General features: G+C 39.4%; 1 protein-coding gene across 9 annotated transcripts in view; it reads left to right on the forward strand.

The window, feature by feature from the left end:
* SETD5 (SET domain containing 5) overlaps positions 1–25,975 on the forward strand; it is a 74,742-nt gene that overhangs the window by 45,745 nt on the left and 3,022 nt on the right. For 4 of the 9 annotated variants that reach the window (XM_027864053.1, XM_027864054.1, XM_027864057.1 and 1 more), the window contains 11 exons: positions 373–628; positions 1,011–1,094; positions 1,597–1,851; positions 2,930–3,250; positions 3,656–3,898; positions 9,248–9,377; positions 13,467–13,720; positions 17,210–17,266; positions 19,189–19,662; positions 20,633–20,931; positions 21,955–22,094. In XM_027864053.1, coding sequence (XP_027719854.1) covers positions 373–628; positions 1,011–1,094; positions 1,597–1,851; positions 2,930–3,250; positions 3,656–3,898; positions 9,248–9,377; positions 13,467–13,720; positions 17,210–17,266; positions 19,189–19,662; positions 20,633–20,931; positions 21,955–22,094 — 2,513 coding nt within the window. The remainder of the gene's footprint in view (positions 1–372; positions 629–1,010; positions 1,095–1,596; positions 1,852–2,929; positions 3,251–3,655; positions 3,899–9,247; positions 9,378–13,466; positions 13,721–17,209; positions 17,267–19,188; positions 19,663–20,632; positions 20,932–21,954; positions 22,095–25,975) is intronic. The other 5 variants (XM_027864058.1, XM_027864056.1, XM_027864062.1 and 2 more) reach the window with 3 other exon arrangements.

A 25,975-nucleotide genomic window follows, 5' to 3' on the forward strand; every position in this document is an offset into this window, starting at 1 on the left:
GTGTGTGTGTGTGTGTGTGTGTGTGTGTGTGTGTGTGTGTGTGTGTGTGTAAGCATTTGAATGGCAAAACTAATGAATGCTTTTACTACTACCCTCTCACCTTGTGAGGAAATGGAGCCATACATAAAAGAAGTACGGGATTTTGAAAATATTCATTCAGTATTGTCTTCCCTGTCATCCCAGTCTACACACACACACACACACACACACACACACACACACGCACGCACACAAAAAAATATCTCTGTGTGGCACTGCTTGTCCAGAGATTACCAGAAGAGAGACCTATACCAGTATTTCAAGAGAATGGACCAGTAATGTAAATTATTTTCAGGGACACTGAGGAGAGCACTTGTGTTTGTTTCTTTGGAGCAGTAATTATAAAGTGGACTGTGCATGTCACAAGGGGAATCGGAATTGCCCTATACAGAGACGGAATCCAAATGCTGCTGCAGATCCTCCGCCCCCACCTCCTCTCAGCCTACTATCTATTGGAGCAGAGACAAGACGGCGGAAAGCACGTCGTAAGGAACTAGAGATGGAACAGCAGAATGATGTTTTGGATGAAAGCAGTAACCAACAGCCAGAGGAAGCTCCAGAAGGAGTAACTGTAGCCAGTGATAATGAGGTGATTTGCCTTGTTCTTGGGATGATGATTGGTTGTTAACAGGTGTAGCCTCCGAAGTAAGAGGATCCTGGGTTCCCACATGGTCTTATTTTTTGAAAGAGAGCTGTAGGGTCACATTGTAATGCTTAGTATCCTTGATGTCAAGATGGGTAGTATATCATGAATAGCTACAGTTATTCTACTTACTACTTCTCATTTATTTTCCGAGTTCTACCCTAGGGAATGAGCTATGTTGTATTTCAAACCATACTGCCCTCTGTTCAATACCTTTTTTATTAAAGTACAGGAAGTTGTTTCTAGTGACTGTCAGACTACCAAAACAAATTTACTGGTTATGTCTATTGTTCAAGAATACTACTGAATGTTAGCCTTTATCTTGAAGGACATAGACAATCCTGAAGAGAAGCTGGAAGAGGAGACAGAAGAGGCTGTGGATGAGCAGGGAATCCTGGGCCCTAACAGGCGGGTAAGAACCACTTTAGATATTCTTTTTCATTTCTGCTGCCTTCATGCCAACTGTTTCCACATTTTAATGGTAAAAGTATGGAGTTTTCTTCAAAATCAGAAATACTCTCAAGTTGAGAAATACTGTTATGTTCTCTAGTTTGCCTATCATCTTTTCATTAAATTCTGTAATTTAAAGCAAGCCATTCATCTTCTTTTTTGATTTTCTGTTCATCTTTAATTCATAACTTTCTCTTAAATTTCAAAAACATTCTTTGAGGAAGGTTTTATTCTTACTACACATTTCTTTGTCCCTTATGGATCCATCTCAGTGCCTGTTGTCAGATGTTTTCTCACTGTAGTCATACTGATTCATATGAATTTCCATGTTGATACTGTCTTGATGATGGTTTTCCCTATCTTCCAGGTTGATGCATTCTTTCTATTTCAGCCAGTGTTCTTGCTCTGTTCTCTTGTTTTCTGAAGTCCTTGGCTAATGCTCCATCCTCCCTTCCTTTCCCCAGTCTCGAGAAGAGAGGAAGGTTGAAGCAATCATGCATATGTTTGAAAATTTAGAGAAGAGGAAAAGGCGCCGAGAGCAGCCTCTGGAGAGGGGTCGCCTGGACATGGAGGTGACCCCTGGCTCTGAGGTTCCTGTGCTAGAAGAGTCAAAAACAGAGAACTCTGAACCTGAAGACAGGAACTCAGCCTTCAGTGTGGCTATCCCAAGCATCCCAAATAACATGGGGGTGAATACCCGGAGGTCTGCACAAGTAGGGGTAAGAGGAGCAAAAGGACGAGGTCTTTGAAGGGCTTGCCATTATAATATTGAAAATTGTATCTTATGGAATTCATAATGTAGAGGTCTCCAACCCACCTATGGTGTCCTATGATGATAAAAAAGAATAGTTTTGCTTAACATCACTATGTGCAAGGCAGTTTGATCCTTTTACATCAACACTTGAAGCTGACAGTGGGGGTAGAGGTGAGGGGGTGTGTAGCCAGCTAGAATTGAATGGCTGTTTGTAATGATCAAAAACCTCACAGAAAATCTTTCCTAATAGATCTGTCAGCTTCTATACCAAACCTCCTACTATTACAATAAGGTCCTTCTAGCACCTCACCCCCTAAAAAACACATACTCTCCCTTCCTGCCATTAACCTTAAATTCTGTGCTTTAGGAAAACAACAAAAACCCTTGATTTATGCGCCTGAATAAAAAACAGTCCTTTCCTGAGCCCTTTATAAAAACCCTACTATTAAAGGCCTAATAATAATAACTAAAATATCTCTAATACTTTAAGGTATGTGAAATATTTTACATATAATTTCATCCCCATACAGTCCTGGGGGAGGCTGGGTATTATCCTCATTTGACAAGTGAGGAAACAGGCTGGAGAAGGTGAAGTCCAAGGTTACTTAGTTAATAGGCAGGCCTTAAACTCAGATTTTGCTAACTGCATACCTAACACTTTATCTACTGTGCCACATAGCTGCCCAAGTTTAATTTAAATTGATTGTAAGTTTACTCTAGAAAAGCCCACAAGCAGTAGAATTAGTCAGATTGTCTTTAATGTTTATATAGTGCTTTAAGGCTTGCTCACTGCTGTACTTATGTACATGATATCATTTCCTAATTCCCTTTCAGAAATTAAACAGCGATTGCCTGTTTGGCTGCTTTAAAGTGAATACCTATTTAGGGGTGGGAAGTGGGAGTTGTACTTGAGAGTTCTTTTAAAATTAGTATTTCTGAGTTTCTCTGTTTGATCTTTGGGTACTCAGAAGAGGAAAATGCTTAGAAGAGAGTAAAGAAGTTGCCGATAACAGATTTCTAAGATCTTGACATTGCTATCATAGGATACTGGTGCCGAAAAACCCATCATCAAGCCAACTCCATCAAGACCCTCTAGACCTCGACCCAAAAGTCGAATTTCTCGGTACCGGACCAGTTCAGCCCAAAGACTAAAGCGTCAGAAGCAGGCCAATTCACAGCAGGTGGAATTATCACAAGTTCTTCTGGATGACGGAGGAAATGGCAACTCAGTGACCCCAGCTGAAGTTGGAAGTGTGGACAGTATGGGAGAAAGCAGGCCATTGACAGGGTCTGACCCAGCAGTAATATTGGCTGCTGGAACCCAGGTTAACCGGGCTGTTTTCAAATACCCTAAAACCAAAAAGGTAAGAAATATTGTCATCAGATTGGCATAGCCAGGCCTATCTCACATAAAAATGAGAGAACCTGTAATACCTGAGAGTGGAGTTCAGTGTATTTGTCAAGTTAAACTGTTCCAGTCTTAAAAGTTCCTGGGAAAGTAGTTTTGATGCACAGTGTTGAGGTTATCTTGCTACCCTTTGATGTTTCACTTAGAGAAGAGACTAGAAAATAGAACTAGCATAATTTGTCAAGGCAGCTTTGCCTCAGAAGTTTGGGTGAAAACTGATTTCACAGTGCTCATATGGGTTCGGTTGCAGTTGCTCCTGGTCTCTGGTTTTTTTGTTTGTTTTTGTTTTTAATGAGAAAAAAGCTGTACTGCTGATTCCGATTCTCTTGCAGCATCTGCTAACACTCTTTCTCTGCCTTAGTATCTAGTTACAGAGTGGCTGAATGATAAAGCAGAGAAGCATGACTGCCCCGTTGAATGCCCTCTACGGATCACCACGGACCCAACTGTGCTGGCAACAACCCTCAACATGTTGCCTGGTCTTGTCCATTCCCCGTTAATTTGCACCACCCCCAAACACTACATCCGCTTTGGCTCACCCTTCATCCCTGAGAGGCGTCGAAGGCCCCTTCTCCTTGATGGCACATTCAGCTCCTGTAAGAAGGTATGTCTAGGCTCATGTGTTTTCTCACTTAGGCTACTTGTAATCCTGACCTAATTTACTGACTGCATACTCTCCAGATAGCTGTATTTTGACATTTGGGTTTACAGTGAATTAGTTATCCCTCCATGAATACTGATGCATCAAGAAATCAGTGGGGCCATGGTGGAATGTGTACTACATTCTCGATGCTCAAATTTGTGAGTATTTGCTGTTGTCTTTTGTGAGATCCCTTGAAGGGTGAAAGTAAGTAACAGCTGATGACTGGGTAGGTAGGGGAGAGAGAGCAAGGTCTGGATTATAATTTTCATTATATGACTATGAGGAACTAGGTCCTCTATAGCAGTCTTTTATAAATGAAAAACCAAGTCATACCTTTAAAAGTAACTCAGTTATTATTATCATCTGGTAGAGGTTAGAGGGGAGAAATGAGTTATGATTGGTGAGATTCCTGGTTTTGTTTTTTTTATTTTTTTAAACATTCCCTTAATATAGTTGACTATATTACTTGAATTGTTGATTTCCTCCGTATCTGTGGAGTGTATTGAGAGTACCTCTCCCCTCCTCCTCCCTTGCCAACTGTATTTGGATCTAGCTGCAGTGATGCCTGTTTGCTTATGTCACGTTCTTTATGAATTCCCCATTGGCCCTAGGTATTTTCCAGAGTTCTTTCTCAGAGGAAGGCCCCTTGCCTGTTCAGAGTAGGGGTGACCTTTTAATGCCCTTTCCCTGTTACCAGAAGTTCAGGAGAGCTTTTTCCTTGGAGGCAGAGTCTGTTCCCTGGAACTCCCTTTTCTCTTATCCTCAGATCTGGATTCAGGCTGCTTTCCTCAATGTCTGCCATGGCTGACAGCCACATTGCCCTCCTCCACTGGAACTATAGCATCACATACATGAGGATGTTCCATATAAATTATTTGATGTGCTGAAGCCTCCAACTCCAGGCAGGTCCTTCCTGACCCCTCCACACTTACAGCTTGCCTCCTCCCTTGCAGAGCAGAAATAATTTGGGCAATGGGGAAGGAACAATGGGGGTGGGAAAGCGGGTAGGGAAGGGATAAGCAAGGAGGGTGGGATACAAAAGGGAGGAGGGCACAGGGATCATAGAAAGAGGAAAGGCACCCACTGCTAGCCTAGCAGCACTCACCTAGAGTGTGGGCTCCTTCCTTCTTGCATGCTTTATTGAAGTATTTGTGACACTCATCAATTTGTGTGGGAAAAATTTTGAAATGAAATTAGTGGAACTTAAGTACTTCTTTGAACAGCCCAGAGAGACTTCAGTCATTGATAACCATCACAGTGAGCAGCTTTAGTATTTGCACAGGTGATAGTGGCATGCTTTTTATAGAAAATCCCAGAGAGTATTTCTTTTAAATAATTTTTATTGGGTATTTGCCAAACTAGAAAAGAGGAATTTGATCTCAGGAACTTCTTCATACCTAGACATCCAAGAAAACTATACTTAACAAGTCTCAGATGCTATAAGAGTTTGCCTAACAAAGACTTCATGAATTTCCATTGTCTTTAACATTCTTCCCACCATATTTTAACAGGAATGTGACGGCAGAAGCCAGTAAATAGTCTGCCTATGTATTTGGCGTTTATCCACTCCTTACTAGATTGCAAATGTTTAAGTTGTGCATTTTGAGAGTGCTGTGTGTGTGTGTAGAAATTAGAGTTAGTTTTATAAGGCTTAGGAAAAAGTCTTTAGTCTAAAAAGGTAGGTGAGGTATGGTTTGTGCACATAAAGAAAAATGTTTCCTTTCATATGTCTGTAGCTGGATATAATGCTCTCCTGAGAGTATTAAGTGTTTTAAAATGTTACCATAGTAGGTAATGGAATATCCTTCCCTGCCCTGTGAAGGATTGACAACTATCTGAGAAGAATTAAGTAGAGTCCTTAGAGAAAGACTGGATCAGATCTGTATCTCTGAGTCTCTTCCAACTCTGATTCTGTACTGACTGTAATATCAGTTCTCCTTTGCCTTATATTTATTCCTGTATTCCTGGCTAAATGGAGACCTGAGGGAATTGAAAAGGTGTGGTTGTGGCCATGTCATATATTGTGGGCAGAGGCATTTCTTTGAACTGTCTCATTTGAGTATATAACTACCTCTTATCTTTGTAACTTGACAAAAGAACAATATGCCCACTCAGACCAGAATTCTTTCTCTAGTCTTTAAATGTTTTCTTTATACTCTATCATCTGTTTTGCTTTATGTGGAATATGTATAGCCACTTTTCTCTCAAGAGCATCAGAACAATTATATGATTCAGTGGTGGTTCTGTATTTTGAAAGAATTAAATTATTTTTTAAAATTTTTGTGAGAATGCATCATGATTTTAATGTAAAAATAATAATAACTGGCATTTATATGATGTTTTTAGGTTTATAAAGCACTTTACACACACACACATACACACACACACGTGTGCATGTGCACATTATTTTACCCAGTTTTTTAAAAAGAAGAAACTGAGACTCCAGAGACGTTAAATGATTTGTCCAAAGTCACACTGGTAGAGGCACAATTCAAACTCAGGTCTTCCTGAATCTAAAGCCAGTGCTCTTTTCCCTGTATCAAGTTTCCTCTCATAAAGAATATGAAAAAATATCAGCATAAACTATTGCTTAAAAATACATTTTTGGCCTAAATAGTCTAAATATGAAATCTATGTATATCTGAGTTAAGAATAATATGTATTTTATCAAACAATAAGAACACAGTTTTAGGAAAACAAGTGATTCGTTTGAATCTTCTCAGTAATAATTTGAATCAGATAAACCCTTTAAAAGGAATAAAGTAGGAGGAGGGGTATATATTTTAGATAGTTAGTAAAGTGTTCCTCACAGGGGAACGACCTGAGCACATTTCCTTGATTGTACATAAAAATTATACTAAAACCTTTGTATACTTAATATTTGGATTCTTGAGAAAACAGTCTATAATCCTAAGGTATACTAGTTGATACTGACAGACCCAACATAGGTCCAAGTTGTTATCTATAAATAATTTTGATCCCTAGAGTACCTAGGATAATTAAAATTATTATGTTTTTTACAGAATTGAACTTTATATTAATGTCAGAGTACTAGTAAAATAAACTGGGGGTGGGGGTATATGTTTTTCTACTTTGGCCTTAAGATTTGGGTGGAGATTCTCAAAAGGTACTATCCTGTCGATAATATCCCACTATGTTCTCTGTAAGTCTCTGAGATAAGATTGAAAAAAAGCTATGGATAGGAACAGCTGTTGATCCTTGATTCATTGGAACACTCACACTACTTGTTTGAGGCAAAGTCCTTTGAACTAAAATTTAATAGCATGCATTAAAGACTTAATAATTTTAATTACGTATTTGCCGTCACATAATTTCAAAGTAACAAATATTTGAGTATCTGCTCTCTAGCTCAGTACTCTTTGAAGTATTTGAGCCAGGGCTGGGAGAAGTGCCCCCCCCCAAAAAAATGTGTAAGATAATATAGGCTCCTGAAGGACAAGGGACCATCTAGTACAGAGAAGAAAACAAGATAGACATACATGGAACAGTCCGTAACACACAAGGTTATAGATAGACGTCGGTGCCAGAACTTGCTATTCAAAGAAAGTTATAGTGGTTCAGAAGAGGGAATTAGACATTTTAAGGAATAATATGCATTTCAACTGAAAGAATTCTTAGTCCAAGTTTTTAAATCTTTAGATTTAATTAGAACCTTTTAGATACAAAGATTCTTTATAGAATACTATGAAAAGCTCCAGCAGTCCAGTGAGATTTGCATACAGAATTTGCTGTATGTTCAAACTTAGAGCTATGGGGTATTTTCATTGCCTGGAACCTCCCTGCCTGAAGGCTTAGTGGTTTCATGTTACCTTATCATTAGAACCAATTTTAATTTTTTTAGGCTAGCCCACTTACCATTTTAGAAAAATCCCCAAAAAGATTAAACTCCTATCAGAACAAAGCATAGTGACCATAAATGAGTCCAGACTGCTCCAAAAAAAGAGATCCTATACAGAGGACATCTGCAGTAGTGGGGATTGCTTACTCACTTACTTCTAGACTCCTATTTTCGATATCCTCATTTCTTCAATGACGTGGTTGAACTATTTGAACTTCAATCTAGCTCTGTGATTTTTTTTTTAAACCAGTATTTTGAAGGTAAGACAGGTCATATCCTGTATTTTTCTGACAGCATGGTATCCTGAAAAGTGGATATTTATCAAATGACCTTTTAGGGAGCTATTTTTATATACTTATACTCATCTTGATGTTTATAATTTTATTTTTGCCATTTAACAGTGACACTATTTGATGCTTTCAAGGCAAAATTAACAACATTTCTTGACTAATTTTCTTGAAACATACCTTGGGTCTCCAAGAGTGAAGATCTATTAGAATTAACTTTATTTTGGTGAAGAGACTATTTACTTACCTGCAATTATTGTTCTCTAAAGATGTGAAATTATGATAATTCATCCTTGCTCTTCCCATTTGGGGAAGGGTTTAACTCAGAAATTGATGTTTATCAAAATCAATCTGTCTTGTGTTAGGGCAGGAGAGCCACAGAGTGGTGAGATTCTACAACTGTGTATCTTAAGAGAACACAAATTAGAGGTAAGAAATTTTCTCTCTTCCACAGGATACATAATTTAACTATCCTAATCTTACACATTCCGACCCAAATGTTCCATATCTTCACTATTAATTTAGGCACTGATAATCACTACAGAAATTTGTAGATGGCTAGAGAGCCTTTCTGTTTTACTTTATCCTCTTTTTGGTTTCTACCAAAGGTGATTTCTCCTAGTGATTAGCATTAATTGTGTATAATTTAATTGTGGCAGTTGTCAGAAAGATACCACAGGATATTACATTTGAGAGTTGAATCAGTGGAAGCATTATGTGGTACCTGTAGTGGAAAATTACTTATCTTCAAATTCCTTCCCTCTTCAGGAGGTATTCTCAGCATGGAGCAGGCGACACCTAGAGATGCTTGGGTTTCTTAGTTGGTTGCATTCAGTATGAGAAGAGGCTCTCAAGGAAATTTCAAAATGCCTTGCTAGTCTACAAAAATTGAGAAGAACTTCAGTTGTCCATTGATTTTGCTATTCCACACCCTATTCTAAAAGCTAATTTCCTGGTTTTTGTTTTTTCCCAAGGAGTTGATTGGGCAGTGTGTTTATGCTGAAGCGCAGGACATGAATATGTGTTAGTTTACAAAACTGAGTGAGTTTGTGGATTATCATTCCTCACTAATTAACATGGTATCCTGGTTAACATACTTTACATAGGTAAACATACTGTAAAAAAGTATCATCACTGATCATTTATTGGCCATTTTTATTTCAGCGCTGGATGAAGCAAGCCCTGGAAGAAGGGATGACTCAAACCTCGTCTGTACCCCAAGAGAGTAGAATTCAGCATCTATACCAAAGCAATGAGAACAGTAACTCTTCTAACATCTGCAAAGACAGTGCAGGTACATGCTTGAGTATAATTACAGGAATATATACTAGACAAGGTATTGATTAAAAGCAAGAAAATGCTGGTTCCTTAGAATTCTGAGGCATAATAGCAGTTGTTGTACAACTCTGATAATTCAGTTACTACCCCTTCCAGTTTTCATTTTGTATCATCTATCTCTACGCTTTTATAATGCCAAGATAGTCTGCATGGCTCTTCTAAATAACTATAAAATTAATAGGATTTGGGGTTTGTTGTTTTTTTGGAAGCCACGTATCATGGCACAGTGGATAGAGGAGCCTGCTTTGGAGCCAAGAAGACCTGTATTCAAGGCTGACTTCATTATGGTTGTGTGACCCTTGGCAAATCACTTAACATCTCAGTTCCTCAGGCTACTCTGAGACCATAAGTTGCAGAACAGTCACCCATTCTGCACTGGAATTTCTTTTCTTTTTTTTTAATTTCTTCCGGGACTTCCTAACACATGTGAAATTATAGGGCCAAACTAAAGTTTTTCATAGATCTTGATTTTTAAAGTACTATATAAAATGTCAAGAGTCTGTGTGATAGGGGCAGCTAGGTGGCACAGTGGATAAAGCACTGGCCCTAAAGTCAGGAGGACCTGAGTTCAAATCTGGCCTCAGACCAAACACTTGACACTTACTAGCTGTGTGACCCTGGGCAAGTCACTTAACCCCACTTGCCTAAAAAAAAAGAATCTGTGTGATATAATGGATAGAGGACCAGCCATGGAGTCAAGAAGACCTGGATTCAAATCCCACCTTTGACAAATATTAGCTATGTGGCTTTGAACAAGTTCAGGCAACTAGAAATTGCAGAGTGATTGCTTATCATTCTGTATTTGTGGGCAGAATTTCTTCCCTGGGAGTGCACTCTACCAGTGCAAATTAGTAACTCTTTAGCAATTTATATATTTGTTAGTATGAGAACTTAAGTCTGCTCGACCAAAAAAAAAAAAAAACCAAGGAAATAACATTGCTGTCTTAAATAGTTATTTTACATCTGTCTTTTCAGAGAAAGAGAGATCTCAAATCAGGGATCAATTTTCCCAGGACAACAGACAAGGAACTAGACAGTGTACAGATAACAGCAGAATTGGTTATGAAAAGGTTAGATAAATTTAAAGTAACAGGTCCAGGAATACCCATTTATATAAGAAAAAAATCAAGGAAATTTATGAAATAGTAATATTGAGGAAAGAGTCATAGAATCTCAAGTGGGGGGGGTAGAGGCTGCATTAAAGAGAAATTAGTTACTAATTAGTCCCTTTCCAATACTTTCCATAATGAGTATAAAATTGTTTTAAGAGAGGTAGGCTTCACATCAATTTAGAGTCATCCTCAATGCCTAAATATCAGAGAAACTAGAGATGGTTGGAAAATCACCCAGACTTTTTTCCTGCTTCCAGGTAGAATTCTAGATAAGTGAGGTAAAGATCTTTAATGATAATAAGTTTCCCAGTGAAAGTGAGGTGTGTCTGAGTAGTATCTTCAGTCAATAAATATTAAGTGCCTTGTCTGTGCCAGGCACCATGCTAAGCACAAGGAAAAGAGAGAAAAGCAAAAGTAAGTCACTAGTTTAATGAGGAATACAACATGCAAATAACTGACAAGCTATTATATAGAATAAATTGGAAATGTATCCATATATGGAAGGAAGGCCCTAGATTTAAGGACGATCAGGAAAGGCTTCTTGTAAGAAGGAGAGATTTTATCTGGGACTTGAAAGAAGCCAGTAGACAGATGAGGAAGGAGAAAATTCTAGACATAGAGGATTGCCAGTGAAAATGTCCAGAGTGGGGAAATGGAATGTTTTGTTCAAGGAACAGCAGGGAGGACAGTGTCACTGGATTTCAGAGTACCTGAGGAGGTATAAGAAAATTGGGAGTGTGGGAGGAGGGGCAGAGTAGGTTGGTATGAGGGGCTTTGAATGCCCAACAGATTTTTATATTTGATCCTGGAAGATTGGAAGTCAGACTTCAGAGTTGAGAGTCAGTAAACGTTTATTAAGCACCTGCTGTGTGCCAGGCACTCTGCTAAGTGTGGAGCATACAAATATGGAAGGAAAATAGGACAGTTTCTGCCCTTAAGGAGCTTACAATCTAATGAAGTTAATACATCAGAGAAAGCTGAAAAGAGGGGTGAGTGGGGAGGGGATGGAGGGACTAGGGAGGTATCCAATGGTGGAAAAGTCATAGAACTCCAGAAGTAGTTCATCCAGGCGAGAAATGAGATGTTCTGACCTGAGCTTCCTCCTTAAATAGAGGTTTAGGAGTTTGTGGCTCCACCCTTTAGTCAGAGGGACTAAGGGTGGTGTTGAGGAGAAATATCAAGGCTAATGGGATCTGATAAAGTTTTGCAAGTTGGTAATGTTTTCCCAATAACAGCTTGGGGGGGGGGGGGAGCAGCAATCAGAAAAGTCCCAAAGTAGAGCAGCCAGGTAAGAAATGAGATAGTGAGAGGAAAGAAAGTGGGATACCTTTTGTAAACTGCTATTGCTTTCTCAAGGAATTTAGCTATAAAAGGAAGGAGAGATATGGGATGATAATAGATCAATCAAGTGATTTTTTTTTTTTTTTTTTTGAGGATGGGGGAGTCATGGACAAGTTTGTAATGCATAAAGATACTATACATTAATTACAGTTTACTGAATTCAGATTAAATGAAATAGGCCAGGGGCAAGGTTTCAATAATTAAGTAACAGTAACTTAGGAAAAAGCATTGAAATCATTAGTTTATATCAGCTAAAAGGATGCTGAGATATTGACAGCCTTAGATGTAATTATATCATAATTCTAGTAGTTCCTTCTCTCTGATAGTTTTTTTCCTTTTAAATGCCCAGATGCCAGCAGGGTTATGGTATGTAGAAATCCATCTTGGAGCTGAAAAAGAAGCACAATGAGAGGACCCTACATACCCCAAGTAGAATGGAATTGAGGATTATTGGGCAACAATGATTGCTCAGCTCTCACTGTAGTTCCTAACCTCATACCTTGAACTTTAGAGATGTTTTTGCAGGAGTTTCTTGCAGGCCAGAAAGGTTAGAGGTAAGAAATACTATTTCATGTATTTCATGTAGCATTAAAAAAAAAGACTTGAAATACTGAAATGTGGAGTCAAAAGAAAATTTAAGGGGAAGCAGGAAGCTATATACCTGAATGGAGGCTGAGCAGAATTCTGGAAGATGGTAAAGCTAAGGTGGGGCTTTCTCTGAACCCCATCTCCCATAGCCTTCATTTCATAAAAGAACCCAGTGTCTGCAGGAACAGGGAAACAACCAGGCAGCTACTAATCTTAAAACAGAACCCTTGCTAGGTAACAAGAATACTGCCCTTTTGAGTAAAGGCTCTTAGCTGTGAGTGAAGGTGTAAACTGTGATTTAATCTGTGATCAAACAAGTCATTTTATAATTTTATACAAATTTTTGTTGCCCAAGAAGTAAAGAAAATTAGGATTATTCTCCAAGGAATGTTTAGTCTACCTTTTTTTCTTTCTAGACATTTTTTGCAAGTAGTAGTGATAATTTTTAAAACTAGGAAATAACCTAAAATTGAGGGGCTAAATGTGAATTGGGAAATTGTTATTTGTAGAATTCTTTTCTACTACAATTAGAAAAGACCAAAAAAACTACTAAGAAAGATGACAAAGGCAAGAGCCAAAATACATTCAGGATGAACTTAGATGGGGTAGGAGTTAGTGATAGTTGTTGATGTGAAAAGAAATGTGAAGAGTGTCTATAAAAATTGACTGTTTATTCTACCTGATAGATTTAAAGGGTTTCATGGGCTCTTGATAAGAAAGTTGGTCTGGGCTGAAAGTGATTGTTATTTGAGTGAACTTCAGAAATAGAGACAGAGTAGGTTTGGAGTTTCCCTGAGAAATTGGGAGAGTTTCAAAAATTATAGTGGGTGACATAAGTAGAGGCTTTGTGGGCTTTCTTTTTTGATAGAGAGAATTACTAATGGAACAAGACTACCAGGAGAAAAGAATTTAAAAGTATTATGGGTTGGAGATTAATGGCTTTACTGCAGATCCTCCTGTTAAGCTACAGTTTCAAATTCTCATCCAAGCTTTGTATTTCACAGACTTACTGAGCCCATTAAAGAAATGGAAGTCTCGATATCTGATGGAGCAGAATGTTACCAAGTTACTGAGGCCTCTGTCTCCAATCACACCTCCGCCTCCCATCCCTCCCATCCCCAGCTCGCAGAGCCCACAGCTTACCATGCCCTGCTCGACCCTTTCAGGAGAGGAGGAATGTCGGAATGGATATGGCCTAATGTTCTCACCAATTCCATCTCTTGCTACTAGTCGCTGCAATACGCCCCTGCAGTTTGAGGTGATTGGGGTTTGGTGTTGGGAGGGGCCAAATATGATAATTCTATACATTATACACCCACAACAGCTGTAATCATTCCACAAATGTGTCTAATCATGTGCCTCACACTGTCTCTGCAAGTGAGAACTCTCAAGGCCACCTCTTAGCCTCATATCTTGGGAACTGCCATCATTCTCCACAGAACAGGATCAATGATATCACCCATCCCATTGCCTTTCTTTTGCATGCCAGTTCGTGAGCCTTCAATCCCGCTGGCAGTTAAGCATGCTAGCCTTCCTGCTTTATCTGTGGTATGACCCCTAAAAACAATAAGCCTCTAGCCCCGCAGACACCAATCTGAAGACATTTAGACTGAGTAGTGAAGAGCCTTTTTTAAAAAAAAATTTATTATTATTATTATTATTTTTTTAGTAATTTCATATTGCTGTCTCATTCTATAGTTTCATGGAACATTGTGGCACATGAGTGTTTTCACATCAGTTCACTTCATTGTCTTGTTTAGAAGTAAGGGGAAGGCAAGTACCTATCAACATGCAGTATCATACATTTTTATCATCTTTTGTCCAATGTATGATAGAAATGTATCAGTTCATACTTCAGCTCTTTCTAGGAGTCGTCCTGAACCACTTGATATTCCAGTTTGGGTGACAAGAGGTTTGCTGGGTCGAATTGATTAAACATCCATCTATGCATGTTGCTTTAATGGGTGTCATACATAATTAAACTAAAAAGACACCATCTCTTCCTGCTTTTCAGCAAAGTCTGTTCTAACTGAGCATGCTCAGCTCTGCCCCTAAGGCTCTGGCTGTATGTAGATTTTACTCCTCCAGGTGTTCTCGGTTAGACGTGAGTATTCTAGCTGATCACTGAGGCATCTCTGCCCTCCCTCCAGAGTTTAGGTGAGTGCTTGGCCTGCAACACAGTGAATCATATAATGCCAGCTCAGAAATACAGTGTATTACACACAAATTTGCAACCTTGGAAATGGCCTTCCCAGGCCTAGATTGAATGGAGCACATTGAATACCACTTTGGAGAAGGCTCTTTTGAATATATCTTTCTGGTTGCAATGTAATTTTCCCAGAGATTTTGCCATGTAAGCTACAATTAACTCTTCACTAGATTCCTTTGGAGTTGGTTATTAAACCATCCAATTCAGTCTATTTGAATTTTGGCCTCACTTATGTTTGTAGGTGAAGCTAACTCTTCAGTTAACAAATTAAAAGTTTCACAGTAAAAAGACTTCACAGAATAAAGTTCTCCTAGGGGAGAAAGAGTTATAGTAATAGGAACCAAATCTCTATTGATTTTATTAATACCAAATATTTTTTTCAGAATCAACTTAGCCATTCAGCCCTTTGTTCCCATTTTTCACCACTTGAAAGGACTCTTGAGTTTCTCTGGCTGCTCTGGGACACAGTGACACCAAAGCCTCCCAGCTGCAACAGTCCACAAATAAGTCTAGATTGTGCCTATTCATTTAATCTTTCATGGTGGTATCTAATTTTTACTCTATCAAGAAGGAATTTAGAAACTGAAGAGTAATTTCCCTTCCATGTCAGTTAAATTTAAACTTGATATACCTCTTGTTGTATGTAGTAGGAGACTCTTATTACCAACCCCCTAAAACTAGTGTTGTTCTTAGTATAACATCAAAACAATATTTAGTAAACTATTTGCATAGATTGGTATAATCCCTCTCTCCAAAAACCAAAAAGCATTGGAATCAGCAAACATTTAAATATTGTGCTGGGCACTGGACATAAAGAGAAAAAAACAAAATTGTGCCTGTCAATGAAGAGCTTACATTTTACTAAGGGAATACATGTATATAGATAAGCCAATACAAAATAATTTTAGGAAGGAGAGAGCACTAACAACTGTTCTAAAATCTGATTTAATTAAGGAAAATTAAAGCTTTTCTTATCAGTAAAGCAAAACTTCACCTTCCTGGCCTCTTCCATGTCACTGCACTAATTGCCATATTTTCCTATATTCTAGTCCAGGGGTAGGGGGAGTCCTTTGTCTTTGAAGCATTAGACTCACAGGGGAAAACAGACCACAGCTTAATTGTGAGGAGTTCTGTTTTTGAAAGAAGAAAGTCAAACAGGTTCAACTTTCCCACTTTATAAATTTAAAAGAATAGGGAATGTGAATGTTTTCTTCATAACAAATAAACTTAATAGAAAAATGTAATAATTTGGATTTGGGAGGGAGAGGCTGGGAAATGAAGTTATTCAGCACCAAGACAAAAAGACATTTGGAGCCAATAGAAAGTAGGGACGTTAGGAAACAAAGTTAAATGTGAAAGGCCTATCCCTGATCCTGATCCCTACAACCTTCCTTCCTTCCTCCCTTCCCCAGATTTTGCTCCAGTGCTTTGGCCTACATCCTCCCTTCCATCCAATAGCTCGACAAAAATTCCCCAATTCAGGTCCACAGACCCTCCATTTTCTACCATCAAGACTCCTGTGCTGAAATGGTCTTAATTTCTCCCTCTACTGCTGGCCACCATCTACCAAGCCCATAGCTCCATCTGCTTTTCACCTTTCCATTTGGGCAAAATCTGTCCAGCATTATACCAGCTCTTCCCTTCACCTGTTCTGTTAGCTTAGGTCTTATTAGTGCAACCATTTCATTTTCCCCTGCCCACCTGACCATTCAAAAGAAAGGATTAATTCCTAGTAGTCGAAGATGTTTATCTCTGAGAATGTCATTTCAGAGTAAAGCACTAAGAATGTCTCCATGTAAGATATCAGGTCCTGCATCTTATATTGGAAACTCTTTCAGATCCATAATATATTTTGTGAATTTCAGTATCTGGGAGAGGTGATATGGGAACCTGAGAGATACTTGTTTGGGAGAAAAAAAGGTTATGGTGGGTTATAAGAAATTAAGCTAAGGACCAACTATTACCTTTAGGCTAGAAGTTCCTTATTCCTAATGCATATCCCTTGAAATACCTATTCAGAACAGGAATTTCCCTAGTCCAGAATGCTACTAGGACCTACGCAGCATTCTTCCTACCCCTTGTGCCCCTCACCTCATAGTCAGCTGAAAGATAGAAGGAAATGAAAAAAAATTAAGGAAACAGTTTAGATAATGGGGAAGATAGAATGCCACCAATAATTAAGTCAGGTTCCACCTCATGACTCACAAATCCTAGGTTGCCAACCTCTGATCTAGAATATAAAGAAATATCATACTGTAGAACCGTGCCAAACTTAACTAGTATCCCCTTGGGATATTTAGTTATAGCATGGAAAAAAATAACAGTTGATTTGATTTAAATGCTTTCTAAGGCACCAGGAAGCATTTAATGTACCAAGTCATTAACCATTGGGATGAGTTCTACGGTTGAGTATTTCCCCTATGCATTCTGATAAGAAAAGTCATGGCTAACATCTATGCTTGCTTTTACTTTATTTTTTTTTTGTTTTGCTTCTTGACTTTGAGTAGATGAATAACAAGATGCTTTTCCCTCCTCTAGAACATATCCTCCCCTGAGAGTTCCCCTGCGCATAGGCCCGAGTCCCTGTCACCCGAGGTAGTTATCACACCATCTCAATCACACTCGGAGGCTGAGAGTGAGTGTGCATGAGTGTGGACCTGAGTGTGTGGGGAGGGACCAAGGGAAGAGTGTGAATGGGGTTATGGGCTGGAGGGTGGCTGATCTTTCCCAGTAAGTTGAATGAATCTTAGAATGTGTGACTGCTCTGGATTATCAAAATGTAGATCAAGGAAAGCCAAGTGATTGTGTGGTTTGCATGTGGGATAGCAAAGGAATCGCCCTGTGAAAAGAATTGTTTAGTACTGAAGTTAAGTTTGAAGGCATATTGAAAAATGTCTGAGAACCTCGGAGAAGAGGGAATAATTAAGAAAGGGAGCTCCCAGGCAGTTTTAGGAGAGGAGAAACTAACTGAACCAGAAGTTGAAAGTTATTTTTGTGTTTATATTTTCAAGCTCATGAGAGGAAGGGACTGGTCTTAGTTTGGTGAAAAATAGCTTGTCCCTGCTGCACCACAGGAGAAACATAAGTCTTTTATTTACTTGTATTTTGGGTGTTGAGTATTTTTCTGAGGACGAGATGATTATTCTGCCGTCTGACTTTTAGATTGAGCTACTTCCCTGACTGACTGCCTTTACCTGATATAGCTAATGCCAAACACTGCAGAGAACTACTAAATAAATCTCAAGGTCTTCATTGAGATGAGGCATCGATGCCTTTGCTAGCTGCCCTTTTACCAAGTGGTTTCATTGACTTGACTACCAAGTAGCATTGTGAATAGCAGCAAGACCAACCATGTCTTAGCCAGACATGTGAAGGTTTTGGTGCCAGAGCTTCATAAATGAAAAAGTGTAAAATCTTCCAAAATATATTTTCAAGTCCCAAAATTGAAACCATGGGATAGATATAGATCATATCATAGTCTCAGAAAGGGGAAGGTGGTGGTGTTCTAATGGAGAGGAAGTTAAGATATGTTTTGGCACTTAATGTAAGAGGGAGAGATCTGTCTTTTTCTGGTGCTCAAGACCCTTAGGTGCTGTAGTGATGCAGTGTCTTGGTATACCTTTCTATGTAGAAGGAATATCAATAGTTAAGAATGATGTCTTCCTTCAGTAGAGATTACACAACTGATCCATTGTTGGAAATTGACTGTCAACGTGTATATGTTTTGATGGCAATTTGTAAGCAGTACATAGTTTGTAAAGTAATGACATAGCTGATGAGATACAGTTTAGGTGCATGGATGGTTCTGGAATGTTGTGGTATAGTGGGGCTATGTATTGCTCTTCTGGTGTGCTGATGTGTTTACCTAGTTGGTAAGCTAAGAATTGAATGATCATAAAGGTGGATGTAAAACAGACCTGGTTAACAGTGAAAATGAATGGATAAATGACTGAAGGAAGTACTGGTTGGTTGATGTCTTTAATACCATTCATCTTTATTGAACTAGTAACTTAAATACTCCCCTTTCCTTCTCCCCCCACCCTTCTTTCCTTCGCCCTTCCCCCTCCTAGCCTCCATCAGTATTAATTTAGAAATGAATACATCAGGAGCCAGTTATCTTAAGACACCAGTCTCACTTCTATAACGTGCATGGGGCTCAGGTAATTCCCTTATTTTACTGCAAGTCCCTTATTGTATTGCAAGGTGACTCAGCAAACTCGAAAAGCTGAGCAGATGAGATAGTCTCATTTGACCAATTCTTTAATTCTTAGTTCCTGAGTGCTTTCCTCTGGAAAGACATAAAGCAGTGTAGGGAAAAGCTGGGGGTTTATTAGACATCTGGCCTGTGTAACTGTCATTATGTGGAGCTTTTGCAGACATTAATGGTTTTCTTTCCTCCACTACCATCACCCCATCTTTTCTGCCTTACTTTCTCACCTGTACCCTTTACTCCCTTCCTTTCTGCCCCTCTCACTTTCTCCCCTACCCCATGTCTTCGTTGGTTTCTGTTTTTCCAGCTTGGTCTCCGGACAGACCTGGATTTGGCAAAGGTAGGATACCTTGAGCCTAACACTAACAACTGCCTGGAGAGACAAGTCTTGCTCAACCCGGGTCCATCTGACCTGGCCTCTCAGCCTTCCATCCCTCCCACATCCGAGAGCAGCCATCAAGGCAATAATGGAGATGGACAGCAGACCCTTCTAAGAAATTCAGACCAGGCCTTTCGGACAGAATTTAATTTAATGTATGCCTTCTCACCTTTGAACGCTATGCCTCGAGCAGATGGACTGTTGCGAGGTTCTCCCCTGGTGGGAGATAGGAAACCTTTAAATTCTGATGGGAGATATTGTAGCTCTCCTGCAGAAGGGTATTCCAGCCGACATGAACACGGTCTAATTAAAGATATATCACGTGGATCAATGTCACCTTGTGGTGAGAAGGCCAGTGATGGAGTCAAGCCTGCCCCCCAGAACCCACCGCAAAGGAAAAAGGTAAGTATTTTCATGTTTCTTCCACTAGTGAAGAACTATGACTGAAATATAAAAGCAACAGATAGTTTTCCTTTTCTGTATATGCAGATATACATGGCTACAAAATTTCTTCTAGAGAACCCAAAGCAGAAGTGCTTGCTTTTAAAAAAATAAAAGACCAAAATCTATTGGCCTGACTTGCTAAAGAATAAACAAGAAACCACTTCTCCCCGTGCTTTAGTTTCTCCCATGTGAAAAACAGGGAGAGTAATCCCTAGCTTTCAGTTTCTGTAGGATGAAGGGGTAATGTACTACATGATCTCTAAGGTTCCTTGCATTTCTATATCTGTGATTGACCTAATAACACACCAGGAAATATTCTGGATTTGAAAACATAACAGCATGAACATCATCAAGCTGATGTGCTGAGGTACTAAATAACCATAATAATGCTTCTTCTACTTTTGCATTATTCTTCAAAGAATTAATATCTTAATTCCTCCTGTATCATTCTTACGAGGTGTCTCTTGAGGCTGAACTTTAGCTTTCATACCCAGAAAGTTGCCAGAACTTTTGCCTGCTTCATTCATGATTTAAATGTCTTTGGTGTGAGCCCTGGAGCTTTGTTGTTGTTCAGTCATTTCAGTCATATCTGACTCTTCAAGACCTCATTTGAGGTTTTCTTGGCAAAGATGCTGGAGTGATGTGCCATTTCCTTCTCCAGCTCATTTTACAGTTGAGGAAACTGAGGTAAACAGAGTTAAGTGACTTGCCTAGGGTCACACAGGTAATAAGTGTCTGAAGCCAGATTTGAGCTCTGATCTCCCTTCCTCCAGGCTGGTGCTGTTTCCACTGTGCCACCTAGCTGTCCCAAACATAGAGCAGTCTCACTTTAAACATTTCTTAATTTTCTGTTTGTCATCCTTTTCTGATGATATAATAGAGCTCTCTTACTTAAAGCCTTGTTTTTGTTTTTTTGTCTCCTTCCCAGGTGTCTTTGCTAGAGTACCGTAAACGGAAACAGGAAGCCAAGGAGAACTCTTTAAATTTGGGAGGTGACTCTGTACGATGTACAGGGACTCCCACCCGGCAAGGCAGCAATAGCTCAGTGTCTGACACTGAAACCTATGGTGTCCAGGGATCTTTAGCCCGAGCCCCATCTTCCCCTCACAGGGGTTTCTCCCCATCCCATTCCTCTGTTCCCCCAGTGGATGATATAAGCCCTACAGACCCCAGGGGTACTACTTCCTCATCTCACTGCAGACCTCAAGAGAATATCAGCAGTAGGTGGTAAGTATTGGAGTGAATTTACTTTGATTCTTTGTAAGAAGAATTCTTCTAAAGCCATTCTAAATTTTGCCTGAAAAGTACTGGAGTGCTTCTCTTAGAGAGCAACCTCCTTCCTCCTCTCAGTCAGTCAGTCTAATGGTACCAAACCACAGCTTTCACCCTCACTGCTAACCTAAGAAAGGCCACTGAATCCAAGAAACTGCCCTTCAGCATTTAACTTTGAATGTAGTGGCCACCACCACGACCTTCTCTGCTCATTTGCTCTTGAGGTAAGTCAGGAGCTTAGCCTGGTTCCATTCTGATGATTTCCTTGGTCATTACATTTATTGAGTATCTCTTTTGTGCTCAATGCTGTGCTAGGCAGTGGATATATAGAGGGATAAGATGAATTCCCTGCCCCAGGACACATAGGGAAAAGGTATCAGCCACCTTATATTGTCAGGTGCCAAATAAACAAATCTAGACAATCAGTGCTCTAGAAATCCCAAGGAGGGAGCAATTACTAAAGGATAAGAGTTTACATCATGGCAATGAGAGCAGGCCGTGAGCCTAGCTGAGCTGCTAACTCATTGTATAGACTAGGGCTGGTCTCTCTCCCTCTCTGGGTCTAAGGTTTTTGTCCGAGAAATGGAACAGCCTAGACCAAATGTTCTGGAAGTTCGTTTTCAGCTTTAAAATTCTTTTCTATGAGTGGTACAAACAGGAGAGGGGGAATGGTCACCAAGGGCTGGAGCCTTCAGGGTTCTCTTGGAGAACCTTGCCTTGAAATAATGGGTAGTGAGAAAGTAGCTGTGTAGCCAGGGTCCACATGGTAGAAAAGGGGATAAAGCTGCCTTTGAGAGTGGGATAAAGTGGTCACACTCCAGTTGTTTGTGTATAGTGTCCATTTCACATCTAGACTTGTTAGTGGAATCGGTCCCAAGGAACATGACTTTTAAACGTAGATTAAAGAATACTTACGGGGGTTTAGTTCACAGAGAACTCTTCGGTTGTCATTTAAACAGTATCTTGTTACCTCCCCAGGATGGTTCCCACATCTGTGGAGCGTCTCCGAGAGGGACGGGGCATTCTGAAAAAGGTCCTCCGAAGTAGCAGTAGTGTGAAGGTGTCACAAAAAGAAGAGACCTCCCCGGCCTGGGAGAACACTGCTGAGAAAGAATCAGGTGAGAAGAACAAGCCTTCCCTTTTCCATGGCCTCAGGAGATGAAGTAGACAATAAGGGCCAGAGTTTTGAAGCAGTAGACATCTGCTGTCCACTTGAATTTGCAACTTTACATTAACCTGTTTTGTGCTGCCAACACTCTTTAAGTTGTTGAGCATCACTGGCTTTTCTGATCTGTCTTGCCCAAGTAATGTCTTCCTATAAGTTTGCTTTGGTAAGAGTGGCTAACCGTCTAGTAAATGTGGTTATTCTCTTCATTGATGCAGATCACAACCCATAAATATGGTTCTTCTGTCACTTTGTAAATCCTCCATGGGTGCTCATGCAGCAAACTGGGACTTCCTCTAATTCATTTGACATTTTGAGAATACCATGGGATAGTGGTGGGCAATGAGCTTTCCCATGATCATCCTTCATTATGGTTACATGACTCACCCCTCTTTCCATCACAGGTTTCTCTCATGATATCCATTATACCACTACTGCTGTGTGGTTCTTTGCTTGTAATGTGTAATAATCTGCCAGTACCTACCCTTATGTCATTCCCTCTTGGGAGACATGACCTTCGGTTTGAATTCTTCAGAAACTTTCGTGGCATTACATGAGTTAGAGCCACATAGCATCATAGGAAGAATATCATTAAAAAGGTGGACCTTTATTTTAAAGAGAAGCCTGAGGTTATTAAAAACAATGTACAAGCTCCATAAAATAATATAGCCCTCTCTCTTCCTCCTAGCTTATTATCCATTTGTAGTGTTTGTCCAAAGTATATGTACTGATGGACTAGCCCGTTAAGTTGTCCATCTAACTGCATATCAAAGTCTGGAAAAATGGGCATTTTCATGCTCTTGGTTTTTGAAAACTTTGCAGATTATTTAGCCCAGGAAGGAGCTAGAGCCAGCTCAAACTGGCTTATTAATACCCAGTTTTTACATTTTCACCATAATTTTACCCCAGAAATCTCCAAACACTATAAATCAGTGCTTGGTTTATTGTTTTGTTAATTATCTAGATTTAAGAAAGTAATGGAGAAAAATATTAAAGCCAGTTATGCCTAAAAGTGTGTAGTGCACATATCTCACATTTTGTAGCACACCCCTGATTAGACCAACCCCTTTTTAATGAGTATAGATCTTATTTAGGAACCCTTGCAGTATTCTGGGGCTTAATGCAACTAGAAAAGATCAACAGCTAAGTGTTGGTGCCATGGAGTCAAGGGTTGGGCCTATAGTCAAGAGGTCTTGCAGTCAAATTTGATCTTAGACACTTATAACTGTGTGCCCCTGAGCAAGTCACTTAACTTCTATCTGCCTCAGTTTCCTCAACTGTAAAATCTTTTGTAAATCTTAAAGTGCTATATAAATGCTGTCATCATCATTAACAAATAGCATCTCTGGGACCTTATTGTCTATAATATAAGTTTTGTAGAGATGGGAAAGTTGGCATATGGGTTGGTAGTGGTTATTGATCACCTCTTAATCACCTGGTTTTTTTGGTAATTTTTTTTCTCCCATCTTTTACTATTCTTTCAACTTTATATATTATGGGAATAGATGCTCTTAAAATTAGTTCCTCCAGCCCAGATATCTTCCCTGTGTATATTAGTCTAGTACACCTAGTCTTCCCATGTTCATTTTCTTCCATGTCATAAACACCCCCCCAAGAGAATATTTTTGTATATTCAATAGAACAGAAAAAAATCACAGATTTCTATTTCAAAGTATATAAATATATACTTATATTTTTTAAAAGTATATAAATAAAATTTTAAAGTATAAAATAAATTTCTTTCAAAGTGGTCCTGCTTATCTATGTTTCCTTCTGCCATGCATTTAAAAAAAATGTGTCAGTGGCCCCCTTCCCCCCTTTTTTGGGGTGGTGAGCAGGCCAGCATTTTTGGTAGCTTCCCTCTTTCAATCAGATACCATCCCCTCAATGGAGAAAAAAAAAGTCAAACACAATTCTTAGAACACATACCTGCCATTTTCCAAAATGCACATCTCTTGCACCTTGAGTCCATCCCATCAGAAAATGGTGACATGTCTGCATACAGCACATGCTGGGGCTGGGGTGTTAAACCCAAACACGACAGTTTAATTTTCATTAAGGGGCAGGGAGGGGCTGCCAAGCGGGAGGCTCTGTTGTTAAAGAATCTTTACATTTCTTGTCCATCTGTTGTCCACTGTCCAGCTTCCTCCTTCAACTCTCTCAGTACAACTCTGTCATTTAGATATCTGCCCAAGCTTTCTCTCAGCTTATTTTTCTCTGTGTGATTTACAAACAAATTTGTGTTCTTACCCGGTGTTGCCTTTGGGTCCTCTCTCTCTGATCAGATGAATTGTCTATTGGCTAAGGAGGTTTCTGACCTCTTTTGATATTCTAGTTATAATCATTGATTGCTTTTTTTCCCCAAGAAATGAAGATTATGGTTCAGTTTCTATTTTATCTGATTCACCTTTTTTTTTACATTTACAGCTTGTTTAAATTAATCAGGTTGGAATTGGCCTCTGTTGCACACCATATCTTTTCATTTTTATTCTTCTAGTTTGCTCTTGATTTTGATTTTTGACTATTTAAGTTTGCTTTGATCTCTCCAAAAAGCTAGAAATTCTTCTCCATAAACAATAAAGGGGAAAGTCAGAACAAACATTTATTGTACAAGCCCCTGAGTTAACCACTTATTGCCTTCCTCCCATATTCCACTCATTCTGACAACAGCAGGTAGGAAGAATGAGCTGATTTTAGTTAGTCAACAAATGTATATTAAGTGCTTCCATTACCAAGCAACCTGCTTAGTGCTGGATATACAAAGAAAGACTTTAATGGATGGCAAATGCTTATGACCTATTGAGGCAGCAAGGGATCCCAGAAGCAGCACTGCATCGGGAGTTCAGGTCCTACCACTTATGTTCCCTGTCTGAGTGACTTTAGGCAAGTCACTGAGCTTCTCTAATGAATAAAAGTTGGGAGAAAATTATCCTTGTACTGTGCCTTCTCACAGGGTTCCCCTGAGGCTTAAATGAGGTAACCTATACAAGAGAGCCTGGAACCATAAAATATTATATAGTCAGTTCTGCTACCAAGTAACATGCATTCCCGAAAAGTACCACACTATGCAAAATTGCATACTAAAAACCAAAAGGCTTATGGGAAAATGGAGTTAGGGGCACAACACTCAAAAGCTTAGTGACACACTGAAAAAAAATAGGAATTTAATAAAAACAGTAGCAAAGTTTTATACATGTTAAGTGGTTAAGAAATAAATACTACCAATAAATAGTGGCAGTGCCCTTGGCTTCCAGGTGATGTTTGACCTGCATCCAACCACTTGTAAAGCCCCTCTGAAAGTTGACAACTCTAGGTCTCCGGGGCTGGAGGCCATGACGGAGCGGGGTAGTTGGTGAAGACTAACCCTTCTCCACTCACAGCTCCTACTTCACCAGAAGATGCACAGTAAATATGACACTTTACTTTGACAAAGACCTGACATTTGCTTGTAGAAATGGTAATCGGAAGGGTTGCAGCTTATGACATTGTAAAGTGGTACCATTTTCTGCATTCTTAAAGAAATCGAGAAACAAACTTAGAATTCAAATCATGCTCAAAATGTTCCCTAACATATCACTCACACTGGAACAAGTGAATGTTTTGAAAACACATGTCGTGGCAGTAGGCAGTTCTAAGCTCCATGACTTTACCAGTGTGAATCCTCCCTTCATCAAGAGAAATCCTAACCATCCTCCCTAGCTCCTCATGTGTGTCTTAGGAGGCATTGCTGTGGCCCAAAGTTCATCCCCTAGGAGCCTGTTTTCTGGTATTGAACCTCCCTAAAGGGAGGCTAGTCCATTTCCAGGTCCATAAAAGAGAGGTTCTTATATTATC

Source organism: Vombatus ursinus, unplaced genomic scaffold (assembly GCF_900497805.2).
Source record: "Vombatus ursinus unplaced genomic scaffold, bare-nosed wombat genome assembly UNPS02014773.1, whole genome shotgun sequence".
NCBI classification, from domain to species: domain Eukaryota; kingdom Metazoa; phylum Chordata; class Mammalia; order Diprotodontia; family Vombatidae; genus Vombatus; species Vombatus ursinus.